The following is a 20,182-nucleotide window of genomic DNA, read 5'->3' as shown; positions in this document are numbered from 1 at the left end:
TATATCAGAGTGTTACAGTGAGGGGTGTGGGGTATATCAGAGTGTTACAGTGAGGGGTGTGGGGTATATCAGAGTGTTACAGTGAGGGGTCTGGGGTATATCAGAGTGTTACAGTGAGGGGTGTGGGGTATATCAGAGTGTTACAGTGAAGGGTGTGGGGTATATCAGAGTGTTACAGTGAGGGGTGTGGGATATATCAGAGTGTTACAGTGAGGGGTGTGGGGTATATCAGATTGTTACAGTGAGGGGTGTGGGGTATATCAGAGTGTTACAGTGAGGGGTGTGGGGTATATCAGTGTGTTACAGTGAGGGGTGTGGGGTATATCAGAGTGTTACAGTGAGGGGTGTGGGGTATATCAGTGTGTTACAGTGAGGGGTGTGGGGTATATCAGTGTGTTACAGTGAGGGGTGTGGGGTATATCAGAGTGTTACAGTGAGGGGTGTGGGGTATATCAGAGTGTTACAGTGAGGGGTCTGGGGTATATCAGAGTGTTACAGTGAGGGGTGTGGGATATATCAGAGTGTTACAGTGAGGGGTGTGGGATATATCAGAGTGTTACAGTGAGGGGTGTGGGATATATCAGAGTGTTACAGTGAGGGGTGTGGGGTATATCAGAGTGTTACAGTGAGGGGTGTGGGGTATATCAGAGTGTTACAGTGAGGGGTGTGGGGTATATCAGAGTGTTACAGTGAGGGGTGTGGGGTATATCAGAGTGTTACAGTGAGGGGTCTGGGGTATATCAGAGTGTTACAGTGAGGGGTGTGGGGTATATCAGAGTGTTACAGTGAAGGGTGTGGGATATATCAGTGTGTGACAGTGAGGGGTGTGGGATATATCAGAGTGTTACAGTGAGGGGTGTGGGGTATATCAGAGTGTTACAGTGAGGGGTGTGGGATATATCAGTGTGTGACAGTGAGGGGTGTGGGATATATCAGAGTGTTACAGTGAGGGGTGTGGGGTATATCAGAGTGTTACAGTGAGGGGTGTGGGATATATCAGAGTGTTACAGTGAGGGGTGTGGGGTATATCAGAGTGTTACAGTGAGGGGTGTGGGGTATATCAGAGTGTTACAGTGAGGGGTGTGGGGTATATCAGAGTGTTACAGTGAGGGGTGTGGGTTATATCAGAGTGTTACAGTGAGGGGTGTGGGTTATATCAGAGTGTTACAGTGAGGGGTGTGGGGTATATCAGAGTGTTACAGTGAGGGGTGTGGGATATATCAGAGTGTTACAGTGAGGGGTGTGGGGTATATCAGAGTGTTACAGTGAGGGGTGTGGGGTATATCAAGTGTTACAGTGAGCGGTGTGCGATATATCAGTATGTCTCAGGCCTCCCTGTAGTTGTCTAGTTGTGAGGTGGGTGAGGGAGTCTCTGTGAGACAGGAGCTCCCTGTCCTCATCTTATTATTCAGCAGCACCACAGACTTTGCGACCTGTTCTTTCCCCAAATTTTCTTCCCACTTCTCCTGACTGACGAGCCCTCACCAGGACACAACCCTGGGGGGGGTTCCAGACACCCTTCATTCTCTGGGTGTTGGCAGGCGATTTGGCGGTGAAGGTTTGGGGATCACAGCTCGGGCCCAATGCCCCATTCCTTCTACAAACTGGAGCATCCAGGCAGCTGTGCCATTTTACACTCACTTCAGTTGATTTGAAACTGTGTGTCTTGGAGTCTGAATTCAGTGTGACGGCCTGGTGCGTCTGGGCTGCCCTGGAGACAGTGTGTGTATCAAAGAAACTTTGAGTGAGATTAAATACACAGTGAGGCAAGTCCAAGACTCTTGTCTGCAGTGACTGCTCCAACCTGGCAGCCGGGCGTGGGAACGTCAGGACCTGCCCTTCCCTCGGGTGGTTAACTCCTCCGCATCGTCCCGAGTGCCAGTTGTGAATGCAGGCTCACGCTGTGCTGCTCGCTCCCCGTTGAATTCGCTTCTGCAAACGTCTCAGCGGCTCTCCGAGGTGGCGGCAGGCTCGTGCAGTTACTGTGGAGTCTCACTGCGGCCCTCTCAGTCCAACATCGTGTGTGTGGGACGTGCGAGAGTCCAGATCCAGGACCGAACTATTAATCTCACTTTCACACATCCGTTACCAGAACAACTAAAACTCATCGTGACGCATTTACAACATTCCTTTCTCACCCATCGCTCTAATAAAAAGCCCGACCGCTGCTGTGATCACCAGTAAAGGGCAACAGATTCACATCAGCTCCTTTCCTTCCATTTCTCTCCCCGCCCGCCCCACCTAAAGGTGTTGGCTCCGCACTGTGGGACAGTTTAAGCCTGTAGACGGCCTTGGGTTCAGAAACAAGTGCAGACAGACAAAGATAAATGAGAAAGAAAAGGTCAGTGGAGCTCTTAAAATCGGGCCGCAGAGTCCAAGAGTGAAGAGGTAATGATGAATTTGGTTAGGTCCATAGTGTACAGCGTAGATTCATCAGGGTGTCGTCGGGGATGGGAAAGTAGAATTGAGAGAGACAGACACTGTCCTCAGTGGGGCAGAGCAGGCGAAGAGGAAATGGAATCGCTTTGAAAATTTTGAAGGCTTTTGACAGAGTGAACAGAGAAAGAGAATTTGGGGAGACAGTAATGATTTAACAACTTATATATACATCATGCCTGTAAGATAGAGAAACATCACACAGCGATTCACAGAAGCATAATTAGACGCAAATGGGCGGTGAGCCAAAGGACGAGGTATTCGGAGGGGCTTGGTCAAGCAGGAGGCTTCTGAGGAGGGTCTTTAAAGGAGGAGAAGGAGATGGAGCTGCGAAGGGTTTCGGGAGGGAATTCCATCACGTGGGGTCCAGGCTGCTGAAGGCACGGCCGCCAATGGTGGGGCGAAGAGGCTAGAGTCGGAGAAACGGAGAGTTCTGCGGGGGGGGAAGGGGGGGCAAGAAGGCTGGAGGAGGTCAGAGAGATATGGAAGGGAAAGGCCGTGTAGGAATTTGAAGATAAGGATTTACATCGGGAGGCCAGGAGTTGATGTGGGTGAGCAGGAAAGGGCCGAGGGGTGAGGGGGACTCTGGGCGGGCCAGGAATTGATGTGGGTGAGCAGGAAAGGGCCGAGGGGTGAGGGGGACTCTGGGCGGGCCAGGAATTGATGTGGGTGAGGGGGACTCTGGGCGGGCCAGGAATTGATGTGGGTGAGGGGGACTCTGGGCGGGCCAGGAATTGATGTGGGTGAGGGGGACTCTGGGCGGGCCAGGGTAGAGGTCGCACAGTTTGAATACTGAAACTTACAGAGCGTGGTGAATGGGAGAGCGTTGGACTCGTCGAGTCTGGAGGTGACAAAGGCATGGGTGCAGGTGGAAGTCGGCAGGCTTAGAGATGCAGAGATGTGGGGTCGGCAGCTCAGATCAGGGACAAGTCGGAGGTGGAGGCTGCTCACACAGTCTGGGTCAATCCGAGACGGCGGTCAGAGAGGGGGAAGGGATCAGTGAGAAGGCTGCGGGGTTTGTGGACGGGAGGGGGCGAAGGCGAAGACCTCGCCCTTCCCAATACTTAACTCGAGGAAACCGCAACTCATCCAAGACCAGATGTAAAACAAGCAGTTTGACAGATGAGGTAGCAGAGAGGACGAGAGAGGAGGAGAGGAAGGAGGAGATGTTTAGTCCGTGTGTGGGGTGTTTAGTCCGTGTGTGGGGTGTTTAGTCCGTGTGTGGGGTGTTTAGTCCGTGTGTGGGGTGTTTAGTCCGTGTGTGGGGTGTTTAGTCCGTGTGTGGGGTGTTTAGTCCGTGTGTGGGGTGTTCAGACTGCGTGTGGGGGGTGTTTAGTCCGTGTGGGGTGTTTAGTCCGTGTTTGGGGTGTTCAGTCCGTCTGTATGTGATGTGTCACCTTTTTCCACTTTTGTTCCCCTCCCTTTCCAAGGGCACTGACTCCTGCTGGGATACCATCGACAGGTATTAACCGCCCTTGTGAAAATCTTCACACAAGTGTCAAAAAGCTATTCGCCTATGGAGGGCATCGGAGCTGAGCTTCACCCAATCCTCATGCGATTCCTGTGCAGACAGACTTTCCAGCAGAGGTCCCCAGTTATTGACCCTGGCCCATTGTAACCCTCCCACTCCAACCCCGACTGGTTCCAGCTCAGCACAGACCAGGGCGGGGATTTCAACCCCCGAGAACGGGGGTGGGTGGGTCGTGAAAATTCCTGGTTTTTGTCGGGCGGCGGCAATCCGGCTCCAACGCACCCACTCCCGGGTTTAACGTGGGAGCGTTTGAAGGTACCCCGCAGCCAAAGCCCAGTCATCGCGTCCCCAGTCACTGCCGGCACTTAGTGAGTCAATTGAGATGGTTGAGGTCCTTCAGGTAGGTGTTTTTTAATTGATTCTTGAACAGAAGCGAATTTAACGTCTCCTGCACGAGTTTCCCAAGGCTTCTCAATCTCGCCACTGAAACGGAGGCAAGATTCATGCAGAGAATGATTTGGCCCTTTAAAACTGTGATTGACACAGCTCAGGGATTGCCGCTGGTCTCTCAGGCAAATGTTTGGCTCAGGAGATCTTGGGTTGAGGCCGGGGGCTCCTGGGTTGAGGCCGGGGGCTCCTGGGTTGAGGCCGGGGGCTCCTGGGTTGAGGCCGGGGGCTCCTGGGTTGAGGCTGAGGGGCTCCTGGGTTGAGGCTGAGGGGCTCCTGGGTTGAGGCTGAGGGGCTCCTGGGTTGAGGCTGAGGGGCTCCTGGGTTGAGCCTGAGGAGCTCCTGGGTTGAGCCTGAGGAGCTCCTGGGTTGAGGCCGGGGGCTCCTGGGTTGAGGCTGAGGGGCTCCTGGGTTGAGGCCGGGGGCTCCTGGGTTGAGGCTGAGGGGCTCCTGGGTTGAGATAGCTTTAGCAAAATTTTGAAGCCTCTCAAACTGACAAAATCAGGATTGGGAACTCCATGGGTGTATTCCAGAGGATGTCTGAGGAAGAGAAAATGACCATCCACGTTAGCCATGTCGTGCTGTGTTGGGATCTGCAGGTGCACAAAAGCGAGGTGCCCAACAAAGATCAGGAGAACAGCAGAGAGGGGACCAACAGAGGGGCCGAGGCAGAGTACCCACACGAGGGGGTCTACAGGCGAAGGCTGAGCTTCCTGGACCTCTCTGAGGAGCAGTGCCTGCACAGGCTCAGATTGAGGAAGAGCTGCTCCCAGCTGGACCTGGTGGCCTCGCATTGCCCGTCACAGTAGAAGTCACCACTGCCCTCAAATTCTTAATCTCTGGGTCCTTCCAGTGTGCCACCAGTGACATCTCCAGGGTGTGCCAGTCGTCTGCACATAAGTATCTGAGGTGATGGATGGGTTGTTTGCCAGGGCATCCGATTACCTGAACTTCTCCCGCGCCGACGTGAGCCAGAATGGGCGGGCAGTGGGTTCCGCCTCTCTGGCCAGCTTCCCATGGGTGCAGGGTGCAATCGATTGCACACACGAGGCAATCCGAGGACCACCACATGAACCGAGAGGACTATCGCTCCATCAGTGCGACCAAAAGAAGAGGTTTCTGCAGCTGTGCTCCGAGTTCCCTGTCGTGATGTGCTCATACTGTACCAGTCCAACATTCCAGACCTTTTCCAAACAGGAGACAGACTTAAGGGATGGCTCGTTGGAGACAAGGGATACCCCCTGTAAAATTGGCTCACGGCACCAGTGAGGAACCCAAACAGTGAGGCACAAGAGCACGACAACCAGAGGCACACGACCACCACAACATGCCATTGGCATGTTGAAGATGTGCTTCAGGTGCCTGGCCAGGTCTGGAGGTGCCCTTCAGTACTCGCCAGTGAGGGTCTCCAGAATCATCGCGGTGAGCTGCGTCCTGCACAACATCGTGCAGCGTGGAGGTTTATAGAGGTGGAGGAGGACGGAGGCACTCATCAATCATCCTCTGTTGGCGATAACATTGGGCGAGGAGGATGAAGAGTAGGACGAGGAATATAAAGATGGGGCACCCAGCGCCAGGCGACCCATCCACATTGCTGCCCAGGATGCCCTCATCACTCACAGGTTTCCATAACAACAGTGGTAAAATAAAGACATTGAGATACTCAGGCCCCCTGGGACCGACCACCACAACCCCCATCACACTTTGCACAAAACAGTCCTTCAACCACACGTAGACCCACTGCACAGACGCACAATGGGTACCCCCCATGCTGAAACTTAAGTGAGTGGGTGTGGGGAGTGATGTGATGGAGTAGGCATGCCAACACAGAGTGAGAGGGGGTATTGCACCCTTAGTGCCCGCCACACTGGGGTTTAATACGTGTGCCATCCAGTCATAGCCTCAGACAGCACAGACGGAGGCCATTCAGCCCATCCATGCTTGTGCCGACCCTTTGAAAGAACTATCCAATTAGTCCCACTCCTCCCTGCTCTTTCCCCATAGCCCTAAAAGAATTTTCCCCTTCAAGTATTTATCCAATTCCGTTTTGAAAGTTATTATTGAATCTGCTCCCACCGCCCTTTCAGGCAGCGAATTCCAGATCAGAACAACTCGCTGCGTTAAAAAAATTCTCCTCATCTCCCCTCTGGTTCTTTTCCCAATTATCTTCAATCTGTGTCCTCTCATTCCCGACCCTCCTGCCACTGGAAACAGTTTCTCCTTATTTACTCTATCAAAATCACTCATGATTTTGAACCCCTCGATTAAATCTCCCCTTAACCTTCTCTGCTCTAGGGAGACCAATTTTGTCTTGATTTCAGTGACACACCACAGATATACAATCACTTGTGTTTACCAGCACTCTTTGAACCGTCGTCATCCACAGGTGTGACTGTTTTCTCTTTAACCACTTTCTCCACTTTCTTCCTCATCTTCACCTTCTTCAGCGCACTGAGGAGAGAATGTGAGATAAATCAGCCGCAGGGGAGTGTGTGGGCCACAGATCGAGCTCACCAGCTGCTCATCGGACTGACAGAGGTCACCGAGGAGCACTGCAGTGGGCACAAGAACAGGTCCAGCTGCTCATGCCAAACAGGCGGTTTACATTGTCCTGGCACCAGTATTAGTGGGAGCTGGGCGGGTTTTATACATCACCACCTGGGACCCTGTCCAACAATCAACACTGCAACAGAATTGCCCTGGTCTCCATTCCCAAACAACAACACTGCCCTGGTCTCCATTCTCAGACAACACTGCCCTGGTCTCCATTCCCAAAAAACAACACTGCCCTGATCTCCATTCTCAAACAACACTGCCCTGGTCTCCATTCTCAGACAACACTGCCCTGGTCTCCATTCTCAGACAACACTGCCGTGCTCTCCATTCCCAAACAACAACACTGCCCTGATCTCCATTCTCAAACAACACTGCCCTGGTCTCCATTCTCAGACAACGCTGCCCTGGTATCCATTCCCAAACAACAACACTGCCCTGGTCTCCATTCCGAAACAACACTGCCCTGGTCTCCATTCCGAAACAACACTGCCCTGGTCTCCATTCTCAAACAACACTGCCCTGGTCTCCATTCCCAAACACCACTGCCCTGGTCTCCATTCCCAAACAACACTGCCCTGGTCTCCATTCCCAAACAACACTGCCCTGGTCTCCATTCCCAAACAACACTGCCCTGGTCTCCATTCTCAAACAACACTGCCCTGGTCTCCATTCTCAAACAACACTGCCCTGGTCTCCATTCCCAAACACCACTGCCCTGGTCTCCATTCCCAAACACCACTGCCCTGGTCTCCATTCCCAAACAACACTGCCCTGGTCTCCATTCTCAAACAACACTGCCCTGGTCTCCATTCCCAAACACCACTGCCCTGGTCTCCATTCCCAAACAACACTGCCCTGGTCTCCATTCCCAAACAACACTGCCCTGGTCTCCATTCCCAAACACCACTGCCCTGGTCTCCATTCCCAAACAACACTGCCCTGGTCTCCATTCTCAAACAACACTGCCCTGGTCTCCATTCCCAAACAACACTGCCCTGGTCTCCATTCTCAAACAACAACACTGCCCTGATCTCCATTCCCAAACAACACTGCCCTGGTCTCCATTCTCAAACAACACTGCCCTGGTCTCCATTCCCAAACAACAACACTGTCCTGGTCTCCATTCCCAAACAACACTGCCCTGGTCTCCATTCCCAAACAACACTGCCCTGGTCTCCATTCCCAAACACCACTGCCCTGGTCTCCATTCCCAAACAACACTGCCCTGGTCTCCATTCCCAAACAACACTGCCCTGGTCTCCATTCCCAAACAACACTGCCCTGGTCTCCATTCTCAAACAACAACACTGCCCTGATCTCCATTCCCAAACAACACTGCCCTGGTCTCCATTCTCAAACACCACTGCCCTGGTCTCCATTCCCAAACACCACTGCCCTGGTCTCCATTCCCAAACAACACTGCCCTGGTCTCCATTCCCAAACAACACTGCCCTGGTCTCCATTCCCAAACAACACTGCCCTGGTCACCATTCCCAAACAACACTGCCCTGGTCTCCATTCCCAAACAACACTGCCCTGGTCTCCATTCCCAAACAACACTGCCCTGGTCTCCATTCCCAAACAACACTGCCCTGGTCTCCATTCTCAAACAACACTGCCCTGGTCTCCATTCCCAAACAACAACACTGTCCTGGTCTCCATTCCCAAACAACACTGCCCTGGTCTCCATTCTCAAACAACACTGCCCTGGTCTCCATTCCCAAACAACACTGTCCTGGTCTCCATTCCCAAACAACACTGCCCTGGTCTCCATTCTCAAACAACACTGCCCTGGTCTCCATTCCCAAACAACACTGCCCTGGTCTCCATTCCCAAACAACACTGCCCTGGTCTCCATTCTCAAACAACACTGCCCTGGTCTCCATTCCCAAACAACACTGCCCTGGTCTCCATTCTCAAACAACACTGCCCTGGTCTCCATTCCCAAACACCACTGCCCTGGTCTCCATTCCCAAACAACACTGCCCTGGTCTCCATTCCCAAACACCACTGCCCTGGTCTCCATTCCCAAACAACACTGTCCTGGTCTCCATTCCCAAACAACACTGCCCTGGTCTCCATTCTCAAACAACACTGCCCTGGTCTCCATTCCCAAACAACACTGTCCTGGTCTCCATTCCCAAACAACACTGTCCTGGTCTCCATTCCCAAACAACACTGCCCTGGTCTCCATTCTCAAACAACACTGCCCTGGTCTCCATTCCCAAACAACACTGCCCTGGTCTCCATTCCCAAACAACACTGCCCTGGTCTCCATTCTCAAACAACACTGCCCTGGTCTCCATTCCCAAACAACACTGCCGTGGTCTCCATTCTCAAACAACACTGCCCTGATCTCCATTCTCAAACTATGCTTCACTTTCATGGTTCAATCCAGATTATAGGACACAAGAAGATCCTTATGGAGGTACTGGGTCACATTAAAATCCCAAACACCCTTTATAGAGATACTGGGTCACATTAAAATCCCAAACACCCTTTATAGAGATACTGGGTCACATTAAAATCCCAAACACCCTTTATAGAGATACTGGGTCACATTAAAATCCCAAACACCCTTTATAGAGATACTGGGTCACATTAAAATCCCAAACACCCTTTATGAGGTTGAACCAGACTTTTTCAGTGTTGGCCTCCTATCTGACCCTGAGATGAGCTTCTGACCCCATGTCCGCTCCATCACCAAGACCGCCTACTTCCACCTCTGTAACATCGCCCGTCTCCGCCCCCTGCCTCAGCTCATCTGCTGCTGAAACCCTCATCCATGCCTTTGTTCCCTCTGGACTCAACTATTCCAATGCTCTCCTGGCCGGCCTCTCACCTTGCACCCTCTGTAAATCTCAGCTCATTGAAAAATCTGCTGCCCCGTATCCTAACTCGCACCGAGTCCCGTTCACCCATCACCCCCTGTGCTCGCTGACCTACATTGGCTCCCAGTCCGGCAATGCCTCGATTTTAAAATTCTCATCCTTGTGTTCAATCCCTCCATGGCCTCGCTCCTCCCTCCCTCTCTCTGTAACCTCCTCCAGCCCCTACAGCGAGATCTCTGCGCTCCTCCAATTCTGGCCTCTTGCCCATCCCCGATTTCCATCGCTCCACCATTGGCGGCCGTGCCTTCAGCCACCTGGGCCCTAAGCTCTGGAATTCCCTCCCTAAACCTCTCCGTCTCTCTCTCCTCCTTTAAGACGCTCCTTATAACCTACTTCTTTGACCGAGCTTTTGGTCGCCTGTCCTAATATCTCCTTATGTGGCTCGGTGTCAAATTTTGTTTGATAATCGCTCCTGTGAAGAGCCTTGGGACGTTTTACTACATTAAAGGCTCTATAGAAATGCAAGTCCATGTACAGATGGGCTCTGACTGAGGCTCCTAGTTCAGTGTTCTCACTGTCACACAGAACTGAGTCCAAACCAGAGTCCAAGGAGATGGGGAGAGAGAGGGGGCCTTTTAAAAGTGGCTTCGAGTGGGGAGCCTGATCACACCTGGTGCAGTGCAGGGGGATTCCAGATATAGTTACAGGGTGAATATCAGAGGGTGAGAGGATTACTACTAGTTACTGGTAGGATATGACAGCGTTACGCATATTACTGCCAGTTACATATAGACTATCAATGAGTTACTGTTGATCATGTCGGTAATGTGAGTGTTACCAGTATTACAGGTTAGTGTTTTTAGTGCTTAGTGCTCAGTTAGTTGATTGGTTACTGTTTATTTAATGGTTAGACTTTTAGTGTTAGCTGAACAGTTAAATAACCTTAAAGCTAACAGTTCAAATACCTGTTAATTATCATAGCAGGAGAGCTGGGGCCTGTCGCCTGCACCTCCTGTGCCATGTGGGAACTCCAGAACATTTTGTGTGTCCTGGGAAGCCACATTTGCAGGAAGTGCCGCCAACTGCTCGAGCTCAGAGTTTCTGAGCGGGAGAGGCGGCTGGCGTCACTACAGCGCATACGGGAAGCTGAGAGTTTCGTGGATAGCACGTTTCAGGAGGTGGTCACCCCGCAGCTCCGGAGAGTTCAGGAGGAGAGGGAGTGGGTGACCACTAGACTAGGAGGAACAGGCAGGCAGTGCAGGAGTCCCCTGGGAATACGGCACTCAGAAACCAGTATTCAGTGTCGAATACCAGTGAGGGTGTTCACACCTCGGGGGAGTGCAGTTAGGAACAAATCCACAGCACCGTGGGAGACTCGGCTTCATGGGGCGGGGGGCCCACAAGAAAGTGTAGAAATGCAGCTGTTATAGGGGATTCGATAGACAGGGAGATAGACAACTGGTACCAGAGTAAAGGACCTCACTGAGAGGGTGCAGAACATTTTGAGGGGGTAAGGGGAGCAGCCAGAAGTCGTGGTCCATGTGGGATCCAATGGCAGAGGAAGGGAAGGGGATGAGGTCCTGCAGTCAGTGTTTCAGGAGCGAGGGAGGAAGTTAAAAAGCAGGACCATAAAGGTAGTAATCTCTGGATTACTCCCAGTGCCACGCGCTAGTGAGTACAGAAATAGGGAGATAAGGCAGGTTAATGCGTGGCTAGAGACATGGTGCAAGAGTGAGGGCATCGGATTCCCGGGGCATTGGGACCAGTTCTGGGGCAAGAGGGATCTGTCCAAGATGGACGAGTTGCACCTCAACAGAGCTGTGACCAATGTCCTCGCGAGGAGGTTAACAAGTGCTGTGGGGGAGGGTTTAAACTAATTTGGCTGGGGGATGGGCACCAGGATGAAACATTAGAGAGGAGAAACAAGATGCACAGAGGACTGGGAGAGACAGATAGCACTAGAGTAAGAAATAGTACAGTATTAGGAGGGATCAGACAGGGGGGAAATGTGAGACAGTCTAAGATGAGATTGGAGTGCATGTGTGTAAACACACGTAGCCTGGTAAATAAGGTTGGTGAGCTGCAGACACAAAGCACCACATGGGACTATGATATAGTGGGAATAACAGAGACCTGGCTCAAAGGAGAGGATTGGGTATTTAGGAAAGATAGGGAAGGAAGGAAAGGAGAGGGGGGGCAGTATTGATCAAAGAAACTATTATAGCACTGGAAAGGGATGGTGTAGTTGAGGGGTGAAAGACAGAATCTATTTGGTTTGAATTAAGGAACAATAGAGGATCTATTACACTACTGGGTGGGGACTATAGGCCACCAAATAGTGGGAAGGAGATAGCGGAACAAATTTACAGGCAAATTATAGAAAGATGCAAGAACTTTCGAGTGGTGATAAGGGGGGACTTTAATTATCCCAATATAGACTGGGACAGTAACAGTGTGAAGGGCAATGAGGGGGAGGAATTCCTGAAACATGTTCAAGAGAACTTTCTTGATCAGTGTGTTTCCAGCCCAACGAGGAAGGAAGCAGTGCTGGAGCTAGTTCTGGGCAATGAAGTGGGCCAAATGGAGCCTGTTTCAATGGGGGAGCATTTGGGGAACAGTGATCACAATATCATTGGGTTTAGTTATGGAAAAGGACAAAGAACAATCAAATGTGAAAATACTCAACTGGAGGAGGGGTAATTTCAGGGAGTTAAAAAGGGATCTTCCCCAGGTGGATTGGAGTCAAAAATTGGTGGGCAAAATAATAATTGAACAATGGGAGGTCTTCAAGGAGGAGCTTGTTCGGGTACAGAGCAGACACATTCCCACAAGGGGGAAAGGAAAGGACATCCAAAGCTAGAGCTCCCTGGACGACTAAAGATATAGATTAAAAGGGAGATTGAGACCATACAATGGCAACATGTTCCCGTAAAGGTCAAGGGTGGTTCCAAGAACTCCAGGGAACCTTGGATGTCAGGGGATATACGAGAATGGATTAGGAAAAAAAGGAGGGCTTTTGGCAGATACAAAAGGCTAAAGACGGAGGAAGCCCTAGAGGAGTACAAAAAGTGCAGGGGGATACTTAAAAAAGAAATTAGGAGATCAAGGAGGGGCCATGAAATAACACTGGCGAGCAAAATAAAGGAAAATCCTAAGATGTTTTATAAGTATATTAAGGGTAAGAGGATGACTAGGGAAAAAATAGGGCCCATTAGGGACAAAAATGGCAATCTGTGTGTGGAGCCGGCAGATGTAGGAGGGGTTCTAAATGAATTTTTTGCATCTGTTTTCACTATGGAGAAGGACGATGTAGACATAGAAATACGGCAAGGGGACTGTGATATACTCGAACATATTAACATCGAGCGGGAGGAGGTATTGGCGGTTTTAGCAGGCCTAAAAATGGATAAATCCCCAGGCCCGGACGAAATGTATCCCAGGCTACTGTGTGAGGCAAAGGAGGAGATTGCGGGGGCTCGAACACATATATTCAGAACCTCTCTGGCCACAGGGGATGTGCCAGAGGACTGGAGAACCGCTAATGTAATACCATTATTCAAGAAGGGGAGTAGGGAAAAACCGGGGAACTACAGGCCAGTGAGCCTAAGATCAGTGGTAGGAAAATTATTGGAAAAAATTCTGAAGGACAAAATTAGTCTCCACTTGGAGAAGCAAGGATTAATCAGGGATAGTCAACATGGCTTTGTCAAGGGAAGATCATGTCTGACTAATTTGATTGAATTTTTTGAGGGGGTGACTAGGCGTGTGGATGAGGGTAACGCAGTGGATGTGGTATACATGGATTTCAGTAAGGCCTTCGATAAAGTCCCCCACAGGAGACTGGTCAAGAAGGTACGAGCCCATGGAATCCAGGGTGCCTTGGCACTTTGGATACAAAACTGGCTTAGTGGCAGAAGGCAGAGGGTGATGGTCGAAGGTTGTTTTTGTGACTGGAAGCCTGTGGCCAGTGGGGTACCACAGGGATCGGTGCTGGGTCCCTTGCTGTTTGTGGTCTACATTAATGACTTGGATATGAATGTAAAAGGTATGATCAGTAAGTTCGCTGATGATACAAAAATTGGGAGGGTGGTAAATAGCGAGGAGGATAGCCTCAGTCTGCAGGACGATATAGATGGGTTGGTCAGATGGGCGGAACAGTGGCAAATGGAATTTAACCCGGAAAAGTGCGAGGTGATGCACTTTGGAGGGACTAACAAGGCAAGGGAATACACAATGAATGGGAGGACCCTAGGCAAGACAGAGGGTCAGAGGGATCTTGGTGTGCAAGTTCACAGATCCCTGAAGGTGGCGGAACAGGTAGATAAGGTGGTAAAGAAGGCAAATGGGATACTTGCCTTTATTAGCCGAGGCATAGAATATAAGAGCAAGGAGGTTATGATGGAGCTGTATAAAACACTGGTTAGGCCACAGCTGGAGTACTGTGTGCAGTTCTGGTCGCCACACTACAGGAAGGATGTGATCGCTTTGGAGAGGGTGCAGAGGAGATTCACCAGGATGTTACCAGGGCTGGAGCGCTTCAGCTATGAAGAGAGACTGGGAAGATTGGGTTTGTTTTCCTTGGAGCAGAGGAGGCTGAGGGGGGACATGATTGAGGTGTACAAAATTATGAGGGGCACAGATAGGATGGATACTAAGGAGCTTTTTCCCTTCGTTGAGGGTTCTATAACAAGGGGACATAGATTCAAGGTAAAAGGCGGGAGGTTTAGAGGGGATTTGAGAAAGGACTTTTTCACCCAGAGGGTGGTTGGAGTCTGGAACTCACTGCCTGAAAGGGTTGTGGAGGCAGGAACCCTCACAACATTCAAGAAGCATTTGGATGAGCACTTGAAATGCCATAGCATACAAGGCTACGGACCAAATGCTGGCATATGGGATTAGAGTAGACAGGGCTTGATGGCCGGCGCGGACACGATGGGCCGAAGGGCCTCTATCCGTGCTGTATAACTCTATGACTCTATGAAAATCAAACAGAAAAAGGAGGCTTATGACAAATGTAAGGATGATAATACAGTAGAGAACCAGGCTGAATACAGAAAGTAGAGGCGATCGAAAAAAGAGAATAAGAGGGGCAAAGAAAGAGTACGAGAATAGATTAGAGAAGAGGATGCTGCCATTGTAGCAGTGAAGGGGGAGGTAGTAGCGATATTGGAGAGGAGAATAATAGATAAAGAGGAGGGACTTAAAGTAGAAAAATCACCCGGTCCTGATGGGATGAACCTCGGTTACTGAGGGGAGTAAGGGTGGAAATTGCGGAGGCTCTGGCCACAATCTTCCAATCCTCCTTCGATATGGGGGCGGTGCCAGATGTTACACCCCTGTTCAAAAAAGGGGAGAGGGATAAACCCGACAATTCCAGGCCGGTCAGCCGAACGTCGGTGTGGGGAAACTTTTCGGTACAATAATTCGGGACAAAATTAATTGGCACTTCGAATAATATGGGCTAATAAATGAAAGTCAGCACAGATTTGTTGAAGGAAATTTGTTGATTGTGTTTTTTGATGAAGTAACGGAGAGGGTTGATGAGGGGAGTGCGGTTGATGTTGTGTATATGGAATTTCAAAAGGCATTTGATAAAGTGCCACATAATAGACTTGTTGGCAAAATTAAAGCCCATGGGATTAAAGGGACAGTGGCAGTGTGGATACAAAATTGGCTACGGGACAGAAAGCAGAGAGTAGTGGTGAACGGTTGTTTTTCAGACTGGAGGGAAGTTTACAGTGGTGTTCCCCAGGGGTCAGTATTAGGACCACTGCTCTTTTTAATATATATAAATGACCTGGACTTGGGTATAGAGGGTCTAATTTCAAAGTTTGCAGATGACACAAAACTCAGAAATGTAGTAAACAATGAGGAGGATAGTAACAGACTTCAGGAGGACAGAGACAGACTGGTGAAATGGGCAGACACATGGCAGATGAAATTTAATGCAGAGAAGTGTGAAATGATTAATTTTGGTAGGAAGAATGAGGAGAGGCAATATAAACTAAATGGTACAATTTTAAAAGGGGTGCAGGAACAGAGAGACCTGGGGGTGTATGTACACAAATCTTTGAAGGTGACAGGACAAGTTGAGAAGGCTGTTAAAAAAGCACATGGGATCCTGGGCTTTATTAATAGAGGCATAGAGTATAAAAACAAGGAAGTTATGCTAAATCTTTATAAATCACTGGTTGGGCCCCAGCTGGAGTATTGTGTCCAATTCTGGGCACCGCACTTTAGGAAGGATGTCAAGGCCTTGGAGAGGGTGCAGAGGAGATTTACTAGAATGGTACCAGGGATGAGGGACTTCAGTTATGTGGAGAGACTGGAGAAGCTGGGATTGTTCTCCTCAGAGCAGAGAAGGTTAAGGGGAGATTTAATCGAGGGGTTCAAAATCATGAGGGGTTTTTGATAGAGTAAATAAGGAGAAACTGTTTCCAGTGGCAGGAGGGTCGGGAACCAGAGGACACAGATTGAAGATAATTGGCAAAAGAACCAGAGGGGGAGATGAGGAGAATGTTTTTTTCTGCAGCGAGTTGTTCTGATCTGGAATTCACTGCCTGAAAGGGCGGTGGAAGCAGATTCAATAATAACTTTCAAAAGGGAATTGGATAAATACTTGAAGGGAAAAAATTTGCAGGGCTCTGGGGAAAGAGCAGGGGGAGTGGGACTAATTAGACAGCTCTTTCAAAGAGGCACGATGGGCCAAATGGCCGCCTCCTGTGCTGTAACATTCTACTCTGATACTATTAGTTATCGGTGCAATTTCAGTAAGTTACTATTAGTTACTGGTGGAATCAAAGTTCCTCCCGCACTCTGTTTCTCCTGTTCCCCTCCCTCCGTTTCCCCTCTTCTCCATTTCCCCTCCCTCCATTTCCCCTCTTCTCCATTTCCCTCTCTCCGTTTCCCCTCTTCCCCTCCCTCCATTTCCCCTCTCCCCCTCCCTCCCTCCATTTCCCCTCTTCCCCATTTCCTCTCTTCCCCTCCCTCCATTTCCCATCCCTCCATTTCCCCCTTCCCCGTTTCCCCTCCCTCCATTTCCCCTCTTCCCCGTTTCCTCTCTTCCCCTCCCTCAGTTTTCCCTCTCCCCCTCCCTCCGTTTTCCCTCTTCCCCATTTCCTGTCTTCCCTGCCCTCCATTTCCCATCCCTCTGTTTCCCCTCTTCCCCGCCCTCCGTTTCCCGGCCATTCCTCCCTCGCTCCCTCCGTTTCCCCCACTGAAATCTATTACAAGCCCAACTACTGCCACAAGCACCTGGATTTTACTCCTCCCCACCTCACATCCCTTTCTCCCAGTTTCTCCATCTCCTTTCAATCTGCTCTGATGACTCAATTGGTTGGGTGTGACAAGTGGTGTTCTCCAGGGATCTGTTCTGGGCCTCAACTTTTCTCCATATTTATTAATGACTTGGATGAAGAGATGGAGAGTCCTGTATCCACGTTTGCAGATGACACTAAGTTAGGAGGGACAGTGAGTATTGCAGATGGAAGCAGGAAGTTGCAATGGGACAGAGACAGAATAAGAGAGTGGGCAAACCGGTGGCAGATGGAGTTCAATGTGGGGAAGTGTGAGGTCATCCACTTTGGACCCAAGAAAGAGAAATCAGAGTATTTTCTAAATGGTGAGAAGCTCGGAACTGTGGATGATTGGAGAGATTTGGGTGTAAAGTACAGAAATCATTAAAAGCTAATGAACAGGTACACAAAACAATCAAGAAGGCTAATGGAATGGTGGTCTTTATCTCGAGGGGGCTGGAATACAAAGGGGGAGGAGGTGATGCTTCAGTTGTACAGAGTCCCGGTCAGACCCCCATCTGGAGAGACTGCGTTCAGTTCTGGGCACCGCACCTCAGGAAGGATAGAATGGCCTTGGAGGGGGTGCAGGGCAGATTCACCAGAATGATACCGGGGCTAAAAGGGTTAAATTACGAGGCCAGGTCGCACAGACTGGGCTTGTATTCCCTCGAGTGTAGAAGATTAAGGGGTGATCTAATCGAGGTGTTTAAGATGATTAAAGGATTTGATAGGGTCGATAGAGAGAAACTATTTCCTCTGGTAGGGGGAGTCCAGAACAAGGGGGCAGAACCTTAAAATTAGAGCCAGGCCGTTCAGGGGTGATGTCAGGAAGCACTTCTTCACACAAAGGGGAGTGGGAATCTGGAACTCTCTCCCCCAGAAAAGTGTTGAGGCTGGGGGTCAATTGATATTGGGAAAGGGTATTAACGGTTACGGAAGCAAGGTGAGTAAATGGAGTTAGGATGCAGATCAGCCATGATCCAACTGAATGGCAGAACAGGCTTGCAGGGTTGAATCACCTCGTCCTGTTCCTACGTTCTGAAACGTCCTCCAATTCCCTCAGCCTAAGGATTCCCCTTGTCGTGGTGAACAGGCCCCTCGATCGGGTCTGTCCCGGGCCCATTCCCTATACCCTGAATCCCTCTCCCCTTGTCCTCACCTTCTTCATACACCAGCCTCTGCCAGATCATCGTCTGCCATCATGATCCCACCACCAAACGCATCTTTCCCTCCCCTCCCCGGAGGGACCGCTCCCTCTGCCACACTCTGTCGCCATCCCTACAACCAGCTGCCCGTCCCCTGAACCTTCTGCCCATTGACCTCCTCCCACAACCCGAACAGTCCTGGGGAGAGGGAACTGCGCTGCCTCTAACCCAGCACAGTGTGTTCACCCTGCCCTCTCCTCCAGGCCGAGGACCCAAACACAGAGTGCCTGCCCGGGGTGTACAGACCCCACTGGAGGTGCCCCGGGTCCAGGGTGGAGGTGGTCCCAGGCCCGAGGTGGCCCTTGGCCCAGGGGCGGAGTTGGCCCGGAGTGGAGTTGTGGGTCGCCCCAGGGTGGAGTTGTCCCTGGGCGAAGGTACAGGGGGCCCCAGGGTGGAGTTGTCCCTGGGTGGAGGTGTGGGGAGCCCCAGGGTGGAGTTGGCCCTGGGTGAAGGTGTGGGGGGGGCCCCAGGGTGGAGTTATCCCTGGGCGAAGGTGCGGGGGGCCCCAGGGTGGAGTTGTCCCTGGGCGGAGGTGTTCCTGGGCGAAGGTGTGGAGGGCCCCTGGGTGGAGTTGTCCCTGGGCGAAGGTGTGGGGGGCCCCTGGGTGGAGTTGTCCCTGGGCGAAGGTGTGGGGGGCCCCTGGGTGGAGTTGTCCCTGGGCGAAGGTGTGGGGGGCCCCAGGGTGGAGTTATCCCTGGGCAGAGGTGGGGGGGGGGCCCTGGGTGGAGGTGTCCCTGGGCAGAGGTGTGGGGGGCCCCAGGGTGGAGGTGCCCCTGGGCGGAGGTTTGGGGGGCCCCTGGGCGGAGATGTGGGGGGCCCCTGGGCGGAGGTGTGGGGGGCCCCAGGGTGGAGTTGTCCCTGGGCGAAGGTGTGGGGGGCCCAAGGGTGGAGTTGTCCCTGGGCGAAGTTATAGGGGGCCCCAAGGTGCAGTTGTCCTTGGGTGGAGGTGTGGGGGCCCCAGGGTGGAGTTGTCCCTGGGCGAAGGTATAGGGGGCCCCAGGGTGGAGATGTCCTTGGGTGGAGGTGTGGGGGGCCCCTGGGCGGAAGTGCAGGGGGCCCCAGGGTGGAGGTGTCCCTGGGCGAAGGTATAGGGGGCCCCAGGGTGGAGATGTCCTTGGGTGGAGGTGTGGGGGGCCCCTGGGCGGAAGTGTGGGGGGCCCCAGGGTGGAGGTGTCCCTGGGCGAAGGTATGGGGGCCCCAGGGTGGAGATGTCCTTGGGTGGAGGTGTGGGGGGCCCCTGGGCGGAGGTGTGGGGGGCCCCAGGGTGGAGGTGTCCCTGGGCGAAGGTATAGTGGGCCCCAGGGTGGAGATGTCCTTGGGTGGGGGTGTGGGGGGCCCCTGGGCTGAGGTGTCCTTGGGTGGAGGTGTGGGGGGCCCCTGGGCGGAGGTGTGGGGGCCCCAGGGTGGAGGTGTCCCTGGGCGAAGGTATAATGGGCCCCAGGGTGGAGATGTCCTTGGGTGGGGGTCCCAGGGTGGAGATGTCCTTGGGTGGGGGGTGTGGGGTGCCCCTGGGCGGAGGTGTGGGGGGCCCCAGGGTGGAGGTGCCCCTGGGCGGAGGTATAGTGGGCCCCAGGGTGGAGATGTCCTTGGGTGGGGGTGTGGGGGGCCCCAGGCCCCGGGCCTCACCTTTCACCTGTTCTTCCGACGCTCTCGCCTCCTCCGGTTACCGCGGCAACGGCACCGGAAGTGAGTGCGGGCAGACCCCGCTGACTGACGTCTCCCTCAACCAATCAGCGCACAGCGCGGGGAGCAAGCCGGACTCCAGGCAGCCAATCAGCGCAGAGCGAGGGCGGGATCAGCGAGCAGCCTCCTCGAGCGGTAAATCCGGTCAGACAGGCCCCGCCCCCTGGGAGAGACCCCCCCTCCCCCGGGACAGACCCCCGCACCCTGGGAGAGGCCCCCCCTCCCCCTGGACAGACCCCCGCACCCTGGGAGAGGCCC

At 52.2% G+C, this 20,182-nt stretch overlaps 1 protein-coding gene across 1 annotated transcript in view; it reads right to left on the bottom strand.

The window, feature by feature from the left end:
* LOC137308639 (leucine-rich repeat-containing protein 71-like) overlaps positions 1–19,895 on the bottom strand; it is a gene marked incomplete at its 3' end in the record, with an annotated part of 38,241 nt that extends 18,346 nt beyond the window's left edge. Inside the window, exons 1-2 of the mRNA XM_067977244.1 lie at positions 19,868–19,895; positions 6,711–6,805 (exon numbers count right to left, since the gene is read on the bottom strand). Coding sequence (XP_067833345.1) covers positions 6,711–6,786 — 76 coding nt within the window. The remainder of the gene's footprint in view (positions 1–6,710; positions 6,806–19,867) is intronic.
* Between the last annotated feature and the right edge of the window lie 287 nt (positions 19,896–20,182).

Source organism: Heptranchias perlo, unplaced genomic scaffold (assembly GCF_035084215.1).
Source record: "Heptranchias perlo isolate sHepPer1 unplaced genomic scaffold, sHepPer1.hap1 HAP1_SCAFFOLD_1347, whole genome shotgun sequence".
In the NCBI taxonomy this organism is placed as follows: domain Eukaryota; kingdom Metazoa; phylum Chordata; class Chondrichthyes; order Hexanchiformes; family Hexanchidae; genus Heptranchias; species Heptranchias perlo.
This window is presented reverse-complemented; position numbering and strand designations above follow the sequence as displayed.